The sequence below is a fragment of the Salmo trutta genome, chromosome 26 (assembly GCF_901001165.1).
Source record: "Salmo trutta chromosome 26, fSalTru1.1, whole genome shotgun sequence".
Lineage (NCBI taxonomy): Eukaryota > Metazoa > Chordata > Actinopteri > Salmoniformes > Salmonidae > Salmo > Salmo trutta.
In genome coordinates, this window is record NC_042982.1 from 22241771 (window position 1) to 22256390 (window position 14620).

Sequence of the window (14620 nt, forward strand, 5' to 3'; positions counted from 1 at the left end):
GAACATCTTGGTACTGTTATAATCTTCACCTGGCACAGCCAGAAGAGGACTGGCCACCCCTCATAGCCTGGTTCCTCTCTAGGTTTCTTACTAGGTTCCTGCCTTTCTTGGGAGTTTTTCCTAGCCACCACCGTGCTTCTACATCTACATCTGCATTGCTTGCTTTTTGGGTAGGTTTTTAGGCTGGGTTTCTGTATAGCACTTTGTGACATCGGCTGATGTAAAAAGGGCTTTATGAATACATTTGATTGATTTGATAGAGATAATGCTTGGGAATTTTGAATAGGACTGGACATTCTGTATAACACATTACAGCATTAAAAGTACAGAAGTGATACTTTCCACCCTTCATCATTCTTCTCTCCAGTTAAACCCATCCATCCATCATTCTTTCCACAAGGTGATTCAAGTGTCCTTCGTAATGGAAGCTACGTGGCTTTTCTCCCAACACCCAACACACTAACACGACCAGTCACGTTGATGCCTTTCTCGGTAGAGGTCTCTAGCACATAAGGGTCCCTTCCATGTGTTCCCCATGGCCTGGCCCGAGGACCCTCGGGGCCCTCACAACCCAGTAGTGTTGGCCCAGGTAGGGAAGGTGTCTAGGTGGAACATGGCCCTGCCCCAGCTATTGATGGCCAGAGTGATGCACAGGATGCCGATGATGTTCATCACTATACCTGTCCTAGCCTGGGAGCGAGAGAGGGGAGGCACAACGGGGTGTGATTTCAGGGTCTGTTAGCAATCATTCATCATTCATCATTCATACTGAAATCAAATGAACTATAGGACTGGACAACTGTCCACAACTTATTAGTAAATGATTAGGATTTGTTTGCTATTATTTATTTTTGTTAATTAATAAAAAAAAGATTGACAATGCAGTAGATGATATTATCTTTGTAAAAAGGTGTACTGTAACTCACCATGTCAGAAACCTTGAGGTAGCCGTATGAGAAGACGATAGCATTGGGCGGTGTGGCCACAGGTAGCATGAAGGCAAAGGAGGCGCTGAGAGTACAAGGCACCATGACGTACAGAGGATTCATTCCAATGGACTGGGACTGAAATAAACACACAGACAGACACACATCTTCAGCTGTCTGAGCCTGGGCTAAGGAGACTCTTAGTGTGAGTCCCAAATGGCACTCGTTTCCCTACATAGTGCACTACTTTTGATCAGAGGCCATGCGCCCTAGTCAAAAGTAGTGCACTATATAGGGAATAGGGTTCCATTTGGGGTGCATACCTAATGACAACACTCTAGTCTTCTGTGCTGCTTTTCTGCACCGTAATCACTGGCTCATAAGTATCTGATTTTAGTGTTTGTAATTCTAGGGTTCAAAATCGTCCATTAGGCGTGTGCAATAAAGATGCAATTAATATGCATGCTATGTTGTTTGGGATCTGAGTAATGGCAGGCAAAATGGAAACGCACCACAGATTTCTCCAGAACGGTGTAGAATCACAATGTAATAGCAGAACATAGATTAGAATGTAAGCCTCTGAAGAGTTGTTTAGTCTCCCCAAAAAGATTCACACGACAGTAATTCTTTTGAAAAATGTTCATGTCATAATTCTCATCCCTCTGTCATGCTCTTCCTCAACGGATATAATGGATGTTATATAATATAGTTGGATTGATTTTTGTATTAGTCTGTTACAGACACATAAAACAAGCAGCTAGACCCAAAAGCACACGTCCTAGTAACCTCTCTTTCCCAGACTTCGCTGTAAGTAGTAGTTGGTTCACTAACCCCATTTTTCTTCCTACAGTATCCTTCTCCCTCTTTCACTCACCCTTTTCCACACTTATGTCATCTTCATGCTCTCCTGTTGGCTTTGACCTCAATAAATCCCTCTCTCTATACCCCAGCTTGGAACATTCCGGCATGGCCCAGCTTGGGTCCTCTCTTAGTGCTTGGTCACTGGGCACAGTGATACCATTCATCAGTGTGGATGGGGGTGGGCACCAGTACAAGCCACAGAGTTTAATTGGTGTGTTTGGCAGTGTGGCTATAGAAGGAAGGGCCCAGGGAAGGGGACCAAATGTATTAAACCCAAACAACTACAGGCCAGGGCAGCCAAACAAGGACATGTAGGCCAGCTTCCACTGGGAGTAGTTTCAATGCTGCACTCCTATAGGGGAGACTGGTAAGTACTGTACTTCACATCAAGGAGCTACAGTATTACAGCCCATTGCAAGTAGTCTACTACTACTGCTTCTGCATGTACTCTACATGTCTGAGTGTCAGAGCAGTTTACCAGACTGGACAGCTATTGTATTTCTGCTTACAGTTGTGTAATACGGTAGTATTGTGTAGTAGTGTAGCACTGTGTAGCAGAGTAGTATTGTTTAGTATTGTAGTAGTGTGTAGTAATGTAGCAGTGCAGTATTGTAGTATTGTGTAGTATTGTAGTATTGTGTAGTAGTGTAGTATTGTGTAGTAGTGTAGTATTGCGTAGTGGTGTAGTATTGTAGTAGTGTGTAGTAGTGTAGTATTGTGTAGTGGTATAGTATTGTGTAGTATGGTGCAGTAGTGTAGTATTGTGTAGCATTGTGCAGTAGTGTAGTATTGTGTAGTATCGTGTAGTAGGGCTTAGTATTGTGTTATTAATACAGAGTTGTGTGTTGAGTCTTACCATTGAGGCGAGGACAGGTAGGAAGAGAGTGGCAGTGGCCACGTTACTGGTGCACTCGGTGAAGATGGCGATCAGCAGACACAGGATGATGGCGATGGCCCAGGGTGGGATGGTGTGGAGGGGAGTCATCTGGTCCCCCATCCACATAGACAGACCTGACTCCTGCAGGGGCACATACATAACCATACAATGAGTCAAACAACCATGGTACTCTTCTTATGGTGTCGGATACATTACCAGACCCACATACATCTACATATGTACAGGTAACTGCCAAAACAAAGGACATCTGAGTAAATGAGGGATATAAAGTACATTGAAGGCAGGTGCTTCCACATTGAATGCAGGTGCTTGAGTTAACAAGCAATTTCCTTCCAGCTCTCTGCTGCCAGTGACTGGAACAAATTGCAAAAATCGCTGAAGCTGGAGACTTACATTTCCCTCACTAACTTTAAACATCAGCTATCTGAGCAGCTAACCGATCGCTGCAGCTGTACATAGTCCATCTGTAAATAGCCCACCCAATCTACCTACCTCATCCCCATATTGTTTTTATTTACTTTGCTGCTCTTTTGCACACCAGTACCACTACTTACACACCATCATCTGCTCATCATCATCTGCTCATCTACCACTCCAGTGTTAATCTGCTGAATTGTAATTACTTTGCTACTATGGCCTATTTATTGCCATACCTCCTCATGCCATTTGCACACACTGTATATAGTCTTTCTTTTTTTTCTATTGTGTTATTGACTGTTGTCACGATCGTCGTACAGAGCAGACCAAGGCGCAGCGTGAGTTGAGTTCCACATCATTTTAATTCAGTGAAACAAAAAATCCAACGACCGTGAAGTACAGCGCGCACATAGGCACTACCTGAAAGAATATCCCACAAAGCAGGTGGGAGAAAGGGCTTCCTAAATATGATCCCCAATTAGAGGCAACAATTACCAGCTGCCTCTAATTGGGAACCATACAAACCACCAACATAGAAATACAAGGACTAGAACACCCCCCAGTCACGCTCTGACCTAAACACCATAGAGAACCAAGGGCTCTCTATGGTCAGGGCTTGACAACTGTACGCTTGTTTATTCCATGTGTAACTCTGTGTTGTTGTTTCTGTCGCACTGCTTTGCTTTATCTTGGCCAGGTCGCAGTTGTAAATGAGAACTTGTTCTCAACTAGCTTACCTGGTTAAATAAAGGTGAAATTAAAAATAAACAAATAAAATGAACATTGCATTAATATGCTCATGGCGACCCAACGCCCTATTAAGACACTTTATGTTGGCGTTTCCTTTATTTTGGCAGTTACCTGTACATACTGTGTACAGTATGCAAAGACAGAAAGGTGGATTTTAGTGTACTTGTTTTCACTGAAGTGACTAAGTAAGCAGCTGATATGTCACCTGTGTGATCCCACATGATATGCCATATGTGTCATTGTATTTGGGAAGTGTACAGGGTGGAGCTGTGTTGACTAATCAAAAATGGCCCTTTGTCACAAAGATCCTGATGAAATGTAGGATGATTCAGTTCTCAGTGGGGATCTGACTTTTTTGGTTAAAATGTTTCTGTGGAAAGCAAACAAGGATTACACCGTACAGATATAGAATCTTAATTTGAGCCAGTTTGCTACAGCATATAAATAATCCTGCAGCAACTGGAAATGAATTATTATGTGGATTATAATTAATGGACATTTTAGAAGGTTGCTACATTTTTCGTACAAACTTCAGAAACCTTTTTAAACCTCAAATACACTATAAGTTTTAAATGTCCTGCATGTCATGAAAGTTCCCCTGCAACAGGGAGATCCTACATCTGTATGTGCATACTGGCCCTGTCTCTCACCTCGCTGCCCTTGGCCAGTGCGAACCCTCCCCCCAAGAGGAGAACGATGCTCCAGGGTAACTTCTTCTGGGCCACCTTCCAGGTCAGCAGAGCTGGTGTGGGGCCAGCCGGGTGCTGATGCTCTGTAGAGGGGTTAACAAATCACTGTTACAGACATGCCACTGTAATGGTCTTCAAGTCTTCATATCCTTAGATACTAAAGTAGCATACTGAATATCAGGTACCGTGCTTGTTACATTTTACGTGTGGTTTAAAAACATGGTTTACCAATGTCAAAGCTTTGGGACCTCCTGCAGCAGAAGCGTGGGGGCTTAGAAGGCAGGACGAAGAGAAGGACAGCGATGAACACTGCCACTGTGGCATCAGTTACATATCTGGAGGGAAGAACGGATAAAGAAAGGGTGACTATCTGTCAGCATTCAGACACACAATTCATGTTTTCTTGCTTCTTTTTTCTTGTGAAGTATTCAAGTATGTGGGAAGTGAGAAACATGACGATGCTCGTCGAACATCTCATCCCAAAATCATGGGCATTAACATGGAGTTGGTCCCCCATTTGCTGCAATAACAGCCTCCACTCTTCTCGGAAGGCTTTCCACTAGATGTTGGAACATTGCTGCGGGGACTTGCTTCCATTCAGCCACAAGAGCATTAGTGAAGTCGGGCACTGATGTTTGGCGATTAGGGCTGGCTCGGAGTCAGCGTTCCAATTCATCCCAAAAGTGTTCGACGGAGTTGAGGTCAGGGCTCTGTGCAGGCCAGTCATGTTCTTCCACACCGATCATGACAAACCATTTCTGTACGGACCTCGCTTTGTGCATGGGGGCATTGTCATGCTGTAACAAGAAAGGGCTTTCCACCAAGTTGGAAGCACAGAATTGTCTAGAATGCTAGTATGCTATAACGTAAAAATGTCCTTACACTGGAACTAAGGGGCCTAGCCCGAACCATGAAAAACAGCCCCAGACCATTATTCCTCTTCCACCAAACTTTACAGTTGGCACTATGCATTGGAGCAGTTAGCGTTCTCCTGGCATTGGCCAAACCCAGATTTGTCCGTCCGACTGTTAGATGGTGAAGCGTGATTCATCACTCCAGAAACGCGTTTCCACTGCTCCAGAGTCCAATGGCGGCGAGCTTTACACCACTCCAGCCGACGCTTGCATTTGCGCATGGTGATCTTAGGCTTGTGTGCAGCTGCTTGGCCATGGAAACCCATTTCATGAAGCTCCCAATGAACAGTTATTGTGCTAACGTTTCTTCCAGAGGCAGTTTGGAACTCGGTAGTGAGTGTTGCAACCGAGGACAGACAATCTTTACGCGCTATCTTTTCAGCACTCACCGGTCCCGTTCTGTGGGATTGTGTGGCCAATCACTTCGAGACTGAGCCATTGTTGCTCCTAGACGTTTCCACTTCACAATAACAGCACTTACAGTTGGCCGGAGCAGCTCTAGCAATGCAGAAATTTGACGGACTTACTTGTTGGAAAGGTGGTATCCTATGACAGTGGCACGTTGAAAGTCATTGAGCTCTTCAGTAAGGCCATTCTACTGCCAATGTTTGTCTATGGAGATTGAATGGCTGTGGGCTTGATTTTATACACCTGTCAGCAACAGGTGTGGCTGAAACAGCCAAATCCACTAATTTGAAGCGATGTCCACATCCTTTTGCATATATAGTGTATAACTTGTCAATATAATGTTTTTGTAATGGTCTCAAGTCTTCTATGTATTGATTAGGGCTGTGTCTCAAATGGCACCCTATTCCCTTTGTGGCACACTACTTTAGACCAGAGCAATATGGGCCCTGGTCAAAAGCAGTGCACTATAAAGGGAATATGATGCCATTTGGAAAGCATACTAGGCGTGTGGAATGTGCTGTGCATGTACAGTGTAGTATTTATGAACAGTAGACAGCCGTACTCTGCGTCAGCGTTGAAGATGTATGTGGCCCAGCCGGCCACGAAGCCAGGATCTCTGGTGAACCACAGAACCACCAGACAACTGAACAGACCCAGCACACTCAGCTCTCCAAAAGACATGGAGCCCAGCTGACGATGCTGCTCCTTGATCACATTGTACACAGCTATCTCTTTCTCTGTCTTCACTGCCCCACAGCCCCACGTCTTCTTAAAACTGGGAATGGAGGGAGAGAAAGGGGTTGAGGCTTAAAGGGTGACTTCAGTAGTAAATTGAATTGAGTAGGATGATCTCTGACTGAAAGATAAAACATGTCCTTTAAATCTGAAACTCACTTGAATCCCATGAAGACAAACTGCAGCCAGAGCCAAGCCAGGGTCAGCATCAGGATCATGTTGGGGAAAGCAAAGCCGAACCAGGACGCAAAATTGATGACATCTCCATTGTTAGGAAACAGTCTGAGGGAAACATAAAATATTATTAGCATTAGCACATAAAGAAAAATATGATTTGAAAGATACATAATTTGAAAGATGTACTGAAATACGCTGAGGACACAATCCATAGCTGAAGGTACCCACTGGTTCATCTGTCCCTTGAGCACCAGATTGGGGCCAGTCCCTGTGAGGGTGGCAGTGCCCCCGATGCTGGCCGCATAGCAGACACACAGCGTCATGCCCTTACACATCTTCTTCTTGTCTGCAGCTTCCTTACGCCGGATAGCCTCCATAAATGGATCTAAACAGGTCACCACAACTGGACAAACAGTCCAAATAGGAACATTAACATAGCCCAAGAAGTCACAAAGCAAAGAAAACGAATATGTATTGCACACTGCTCATACCTACGCTCCTTGATAATCTTACTTGATAAGCCCTGAGTTCATTCAATGGATAATAACCCCTTTCAATAAACTCACAAATGAACTGTTCATTAATTTGTCCTTCTCTGCTCAGTGCTCACCATGTCCCTCTGCCTGTTTCTCTGTCTGTTTGCTGTCAGTGGGTTCCTGAGGTTGGGGGTTCTCCTCAGCGCTGAGGATCACAGGCATCTCAGTCTCTGTGTAGTTGTTGAGTTGCTCCAGAACAGCCTGGACGATGGGCACCATCATGGCTGTGGTGGCTGTGTTACTGATCCACATGGACAGGAAGGCTGTCACCCCCATGAAGCCCAGCATCAGACTGGAGAGACAGGAAACCATAGAATGACATAGAGAATCATAGGAATTACAGGATCTCTATGGAGGAAACACAGGCCTCAGCAAAGAAATGTGGAATAAGAATTTTCTGTAACACTTAACTTAAAAGCATAGCATACAGGTTTAATGCTTTATAACTTGTTATAAGCAGGTATGAGCTTTTAGAAGGTCTTATAACAAGGCTTATAAAATGTTATATTCATCTACACTCTTAGAAAAAAAGAGTTCCTAAAGGGTTCTTCGGCAGTCCCCATGGGAGATCCCTTTTTGGTTCCAGGTAGAACCCTTTTTGTTTCCAGTTAGAACTCTTTTGGGTTCCTTGTAGAACCTTCTGTGGAAATGGTTCTACATGGAACTCAAAAGAGTTCTACCTGGAACCAAAAAGGGTTCTTTAAAGGGTTCTCCTATGGGGACAGCCAAAGAACCCTTTTAGGTTCTAGATAGCACCTTTTTTTCTAAGATTGTATGCAAAAAATTGTCAAAGTCTCTCAAAGGGCTTTACTGAGATGGATCAGACCAAGTAAAAGGCAGAACACCCTCTGACACAGGGAGAGTCAAATGTTAGGTAATATTTCCTCATCATGTATAATGGCAAGGTCAATACAATATAACATACCTGTAGATAGTCATAAAGATGAACTGATTTCCCTTATCTAGAGATAGATATAGTCCCACACATTGCAGGGGATTTGTATTGATGGGTTAGTTAGTTAGTTAGTTAGTTAGTTAGTTAGTTAGTTAGTTAGTTAGTTAGTTAGTTAGTTAGTTAGTTAGTTAGTTAGTTGAGGGTCACTCACAGAGCGGGGCGCACCCCTACAAAGAGCAGTACTCGGAGGGCAATGCGCTTGTGCAGGTTCCAGTGCTCCACTGCCACCGCCACCATCAGTCCTCCCACAAACAACATGTTGGTGTCCTTCAGGTACTGCATACACACCTGGAAAACACACACAGATAAGTGACTCATGGGTCCACGGTGCATTTGTGTATGCACATGCAAACATCTACCAATACTGTATCTACTAAAACAATGTGCAGACACCATTGTGAAGTATATTGAATGTCAGTAGGCTACTATAGTACAGTTTGATTAGTACAGTTTTATCGTAGATTCATTTATCATGTTATTGAAAGATGTCTTCACGGCTTGCAATACAGGCTGTCTTACGTCTTTGGACTGCATGATGCCAAACATGGGGAAGAGGACAGCAGGGAGCAGGGCAGTGACAGCCAGCGGTAAGGCCTCTGTACACCAGTACACTGCCATCAGGATGATTACATAGGCACATGATGCCTCCTGCACAACAAATACATAGGATCCAACAGGTCACCAACAGGTCAGAACATCCAACACACCACCACACCTGGGAATGACTGCTGGCTCTTACAGATTAAATACCCTGCTTCTCACAGCAGGACAATAATCCTGCAGCAACAGGAAATGTGAATTATTATCTGAATGATAATCAATGGAATTATTTTTGTTAGGGAAAATCAAGTTTGACATTTTAAAGTGAAAATTATAAACTTTAGAAGCCTTTTCAAACCTTGAATACACTACAATTTGCATTTCCTGCTGCTCAGGAATATTCTCTGCGACAACAGAGTGGTCAAATTAAGATAGCAGAGCTGTACTGTTGTTAGGGACAGAAAAAGGATATGGCACAAAATGAACATATCATCCTAATGGGATAGATTCTAGCTGATTGGTACTGAGACATGTTGATTGGGGTTAAAGATCACTCTGTGTTGTAATCCATAGCAGCACTTGTTTGTCTCAACTGTACACTGATCAGACCACACGTATCACTCAGCAGTCCTCTATGATGTGTGGGTGTGTGTGTGACAGATTAGTTGTGATAACGTTAGTATTGATTATGATACACTGAAACTACACACCAAAGACAAAGATAACATGCTTATAGCCCCATGTGTGATGCAGTAGTGGCAACACAAGGACAGAGTCTCAGCTTCACGGGCAACAGGGGCTCTAGTCAAAAGTAGTGCACTATAGTGAATAGGGTGCCATTTGGGATATAACCTATGACAGGAGGATTCAGTGTAACTAGTGTTCCCATGCTGAACATGACCTGCCATACAGGGTTAAAACAACAGGGAGGATGGAAGGAACAGGGAGGATGGTAGCCTAATGGTTAGGAATGTTGGACCAGTAATCAAAAGCTTGCTAGTTCAAATCCCTGGGCTGCGTTGGGGAAAAATCTGTGACTGTGCCATTGAGCAAGGCAGTTAATCCTACTTGCTCCTGTAAGTCACTCTAGATAAATAAATAGATGTCTTTAAAGAAAATGGTTCAATGCTGTAACTCACTGTTCAGGCTGCATCAACAGGTGCAAGGCGGAACAAAAATATTCAATGACTAAATGTCTCTCAACCACAGAATGCAGTTAGACCTGCTTCAGTGCCTGTCTAATTGAAGTTTAATGATAAATGTAATTATACAAACATCGTTCAAATATAGAAATTAGTCAGAAATGATCAACTCCTTTGCATTTAACAAATTAAACAATATCATTAAACAAAAATATGAAACCCGCTTACAAGATACATCAAATATATTTTCAACATAAAAACGTGTGTATAAATCTGTGCAAAACGTGTGACAATTTACATACCTTTGTTCCAATGACTAAAGGCAGCGGGAGAAGAAGTAACGGGGAAGAGACTAGAACGATCTCATTCTTCAGATTCCGAAGGGATTTCAGAAATGCTGCCATCGTTTGACTTAAGGCGATACTGTGGCAAAGAAAGTTGGAGTACTAGGGACCGGTTGTTTTGCGTCGAGCAGCTCGGGGGAGGGGAGGAATTGAAAGGGGAGGAACGGGGAGTCCCGCAGCAGATATTTTTTATTTAATTGAACATTTATTTAACTAGGCAAGTCAGTTAAGAACAAATTCGTATTTACAATGACGGCCTACCCCGGCAAAACACCCCCCTAACCCGGACGACGCTGGGCCAATTATGAACCGCCCTATGGGACTCGCGATCACGGCCGGTTGAGATACATCCAGGGCTTGAACCCGGGTCTGTAGTGACGCCTCAAGCACTGCGATACAGTGCCTTTGACCGCTGCGACACTCAGTATCCCAAAAGATAATAGGAGAGGGATGAGACCTCACGAACATAATGATGGGAGATAGACAGACAGAGAGAGAGGGTGAGAGAGAGAGAGGAGGCTTAAACTAGATTTAATGGTGGTGGGATCCTGAATACCTTTACTACAACTTTTTCGATATCACATCAATTAAGATTAATGACGGATTTTGTTTCTCTCCGAGAGAATAAACAACGATAACAATTATGTAAGTAAGCTATGACCAGTTATCTCAATATTTATTATATAATTAAATTGAACAATTGTTTATAGCTTTTGATAATAGGTTTTTCAAATGGAACTGATAACTCTAATTTTGACCGAGAAATTAGACCCTTTACTAGCTGTACACCTCATAGATAACAACATATTTACTTGCCTAAAACGAATAATGTTCGCAATTGTACATGATTAGCCAAGAAGTGTAATGATGTTCTGTGACCATTCCCTGTGTAATCCTCTGGGCCTGCACAGACAGCAGCAATCAGTCGTGGAAAAAGTATCCAATTGTCATACTTGAGGAAAAGTAAAGATTTCTAAATAGAAAATGACTGAAATAAAAGTGAAAGTCATCCAGCAAAATACTATTTGAGTAAAAGTATTTGTTTATATACAGTACCAGTCAGAAGTTTGGACACACCTACTCATTCAAGGATTTTTCTTTATTTTGACTGTTTTCTACATTGTAGAATAAAATAACACCTATGGAATCATACCAAGCCCATATTATGGCAAGAACATCTCAAATAAGCAAAGAGAAACAACATTCCATCATTACTTTAAGAAGGTCAGTCAATCCGGAACTTTTCAAGAATTTTTTAAGTTTCTTCAGGTGCAGTCGCAAAACCCATCAAGCTCTATGATGAAACTGTCTCTCATGGGGACCGCCACAGGAAAGGAAGACCCAGAGTTACATCTGCTGCAGAAGATACGTTCATTAGAGTTACCAGCCTCAGAAATTGCAGCCTAAATAAATGCTTCACAGAGTTCAAGTAACGGACACATCTCAACATAAACTGTTCAGAGGAGACTGCATGAGTCAGGCCTTCATGGTCGAATTTCTGCAAAGAAACCAATACTAAAGGACTACAATAATGAAAAGAGACTTGTTTGGGCCAAGAAACACAAGCAATGGACATTAGACCGGTGGAAATCTCTCATTCGATCTGATGAGTCCAAATTTGAGATTTTTGGTTCCAACCGCCGTGTCTTTGTGAGACGCAGAGTAGGTGAACGGATGATCTCCGCATGTGTGGTTCCCACCGAGAAGCATGAAGGAGGATGAGGTGTGATGGTGCTTTGCTGGTGACACTGTCAGTGATTTATTTAGAATTTAAGGCACACTTAATCAGCTTGGCTACCACAGCATTCTGCAGCCATACGCCATCCCATCTGGTTTGCGCTTAGTGGGACTATCATTTGCTTTTCAACAGAACAATGACCCAAAACACACCTCCGGGCTGTGTTAGGGATATTTGACCAAGAAGGAGAGTGATGGAGTGCTGTATCAGATGACCTGGCCTCCACAATCACCCGATCTTAACCCAATTGAGATGATTTGGGATGAGTTGGACCACAGAGTGAAAGAAAAGCAACCAACAAGTGCTCAGCATTTGTGGGAACTCCTTCAAGACTGTTGGAAAAGCACTCCAGGTGACTACCTCATGAAGCTGGTTGAGAGAATGCCAAGAGAGTGCAAAGTTGTCATCAAGGTGTAACGGTTGTCGTCTGGAATGGAGGACCAAAACGCAGCAGGAATGTGGATGCTCATCTTGTATTAATTTTAAACCAAGAAAACACCAAAATAACAAAAGAAGAACTCACGAACAACAAAACAGTCTTGTCATGCTCGCTCACACACACACACACACACACACACACACACACACACACACACACACACACACACACACACACACACACACACACACACACACACACACACACACACACACACACACACACACACACACACACACACACACAAAACAAGAACCAATCGCCCAATAATTAGCATTTTAATGAGGGAAATAAGTATTTGACCCCTCTGCAAAACATGACTTAGTACTTGGTGGCAAAACCCTTGTTGGCAATCACAGAGGTCAGACATTTCTTGTAGTTGGCCACCAGGTTTGCAACTCGAATCTTCAGCTCCCTCCACAGATTTTCTATGGGATTAAGGTCTGGAGACTGGCTAGGCCACTCCAGGACCTTAATGTGCTTCTTCTTGAGCCACTCCTTTGTTGCCTTGGCCGTGTGTTTTGGGTCATTGTCATGCTGGAATACCCATCCACGACCCATTTTCAATGCCCTGGCTGAGGGAAGGAGGTTCTCACCCAAGATTTGACGATACATGGCCCCGTCCATCGTCCCTTTGATGCGGTGAAGTTGTCCTGTCCCCTTAGCAGAAAAACAACCCAAAGCATAATGTTTCAACCTCCATGTTTACATTTACATTTTAGTCATTTAGCAGACGCTCTTATCCAGAGCAACTTACAGTAGTGAATGCATACATTTCATACATTTTTTTTCTGTGCTGGCCCCCCATGGGAATTGAACCCACAACCCTGGTGTTGCAAACACCATGCTCTACCAACTGAGCTACAGGGAAGGCTATTAATTTAGCAGACGCTCTTATCCAGAGCGTCTTACAGTAGTGAATGCATACATTTCATAATTTATTTTCCCCCGTACTGGTCCCCCGTGGGAATCGAACCCACAACCCTGGCGTTGCAAACACTATGCTCTGCCAACTGAGCCACACGGGAAGTGTTTGACGGTGGGGATGGTGTTCTTGGGGTCATAGGCAGCATTTCTCCTCCTCCAAACACGGCAAGTTGAGTTGATGCCAAAGAGCTCCATTTTGGTCTCATCTGACCACAACACTTTCACCCAGTTGTCCTCTGAATCATTCAGATGTTCATTGGCAAACTTCAGACGGGCATGTATATCTGCTTTCTTGAGCAGGGGGACCTTGCGGGCGCTGCAGGATTTCAGTCCTTCACGGCGTAGTGTGTTACCAATTGTTTTCTTGGTGACTATGGTCCCAGCTGCCTTGAGATCATTGACAAGATCCTCCCTCCCGTGTAGTTCTGGGCTGATTCCTCACCGTTCTCATGATCATTGCAACCCCACGAGGTGAGATCTTGCATGGAGCCCCAGGCCGAGGGAGATTGACAGTTCTTTTGTGTGTCACGTCCTAACCAGTAAAAGGGGTTATTTGTTATTGTAGTTTGGTCAGGGCGTGGCAGGGGGTGTTTGTTTTGTGTGGTTCGGGTTTTTTGGTTGATGTTCTACATTTTCTATTTCTACGTGTTTATCTAGTTTATCTATTTCTATGTTGGGGTTTTGGTAGGACCTCCAATTAGAAGCAGCTGGTTGTCGTTGCCTCTAATTGGAGGCCATATTTAGTTGGGTTAGTTTTCTCTTGTGTTTTGTGGGTGGTTGTTTCCAATATAGTCTGTGCACCTTATTGGACCGTTTTCATCGTTTGTTTTGTTTAAGTGTTTTTATCTTTTATAAATAAGAAGATGATCAATATACCCGCTGCATTTTGGTCCACTCCTTACGACGACCGTTACATTGTGTTTCTTCCATTTGCGAGTAATCGTACCAACTGTTGTCACTTTCTCACCAAGCTGCTTGGCGATGGTCTTGTAGCCCATTCCAGCCTTGTGTAGGTCTACAATCTTGTCCCTGACATCCTTGGAGAGCTCTTTCGTCTTGGCCATGGTGGAGAGTTTGGAATCTGATTGATTGCTTCTGTGGACAGGTGTCTTTTATACAGGTAACAAACTGAGATTAGGAGCACTCCCTTTAAGAGTGTGCTCCTAATCTCAGCTCGTTACCTGTATAAAAGACACCTGTGAGCCAGAAATCTTTCTGATTGAG

The 14620-nt window shown here is 43.5% G+C and overlaps 1 protein-coding gene across 1 annotated transcript; it reads right to left on the reverse strand.

Annotated features, from left to right (window-relative positions):
• Positions 1–164: 164 nt before the first annotated feature.
• On the reverse strand, positions 165–10359 carry LOC115163435 (solute carrier family 13 member 5-like). The gene is made up of 12 exons (XM_029715292.1): positions 10251–10359; positions 8786–8914; positions 8418–8554; positions 7386–7603; positions 7004–7178; positions 6758–6880; positions 6426–6638; positions 4770–4876; positions 4503–4624; positions 2644–2805; positions 927–1064; positions 165–690 (listed from the first exon to the last, which is right to left on the reverse strand). Exons 1-12 carry the CDS (start codon positions 10350–10352, stop codon positions 565–567), a joined length of 1752 nt encoding a protein of 583 aa, XP_029571152.1. The 5' UTR covers positions 10353–10359; the 3' UTR covers positions 165–564.
• Positions 10360–14620: the final 4261 nt, after the last annotated feature.

Coding starts and splice junctions, on each gene's coding strand:
- LOC115163435 (XM_029715292.1), bottom strand. CDS start 10,352: ATGGCAGCATTTCTGAAATCCCTTCGGAATCTGAAGAATGAGATCGTT. Junction 6,881..7,003: donor CTCAAGGGACAGATGAACCA/GTGGGTACCTTC, acceptor TGTTTCCCTCAG/ACTGTTTCCTAACAATGGAG. Junction 6,639..6,757: donor TTTGTCTTCATGGGATTCAA/GTGAGTTTCAGA, acceptor CTCCATTCCCAG/TTTTAAGAAGACGTGGGGCT.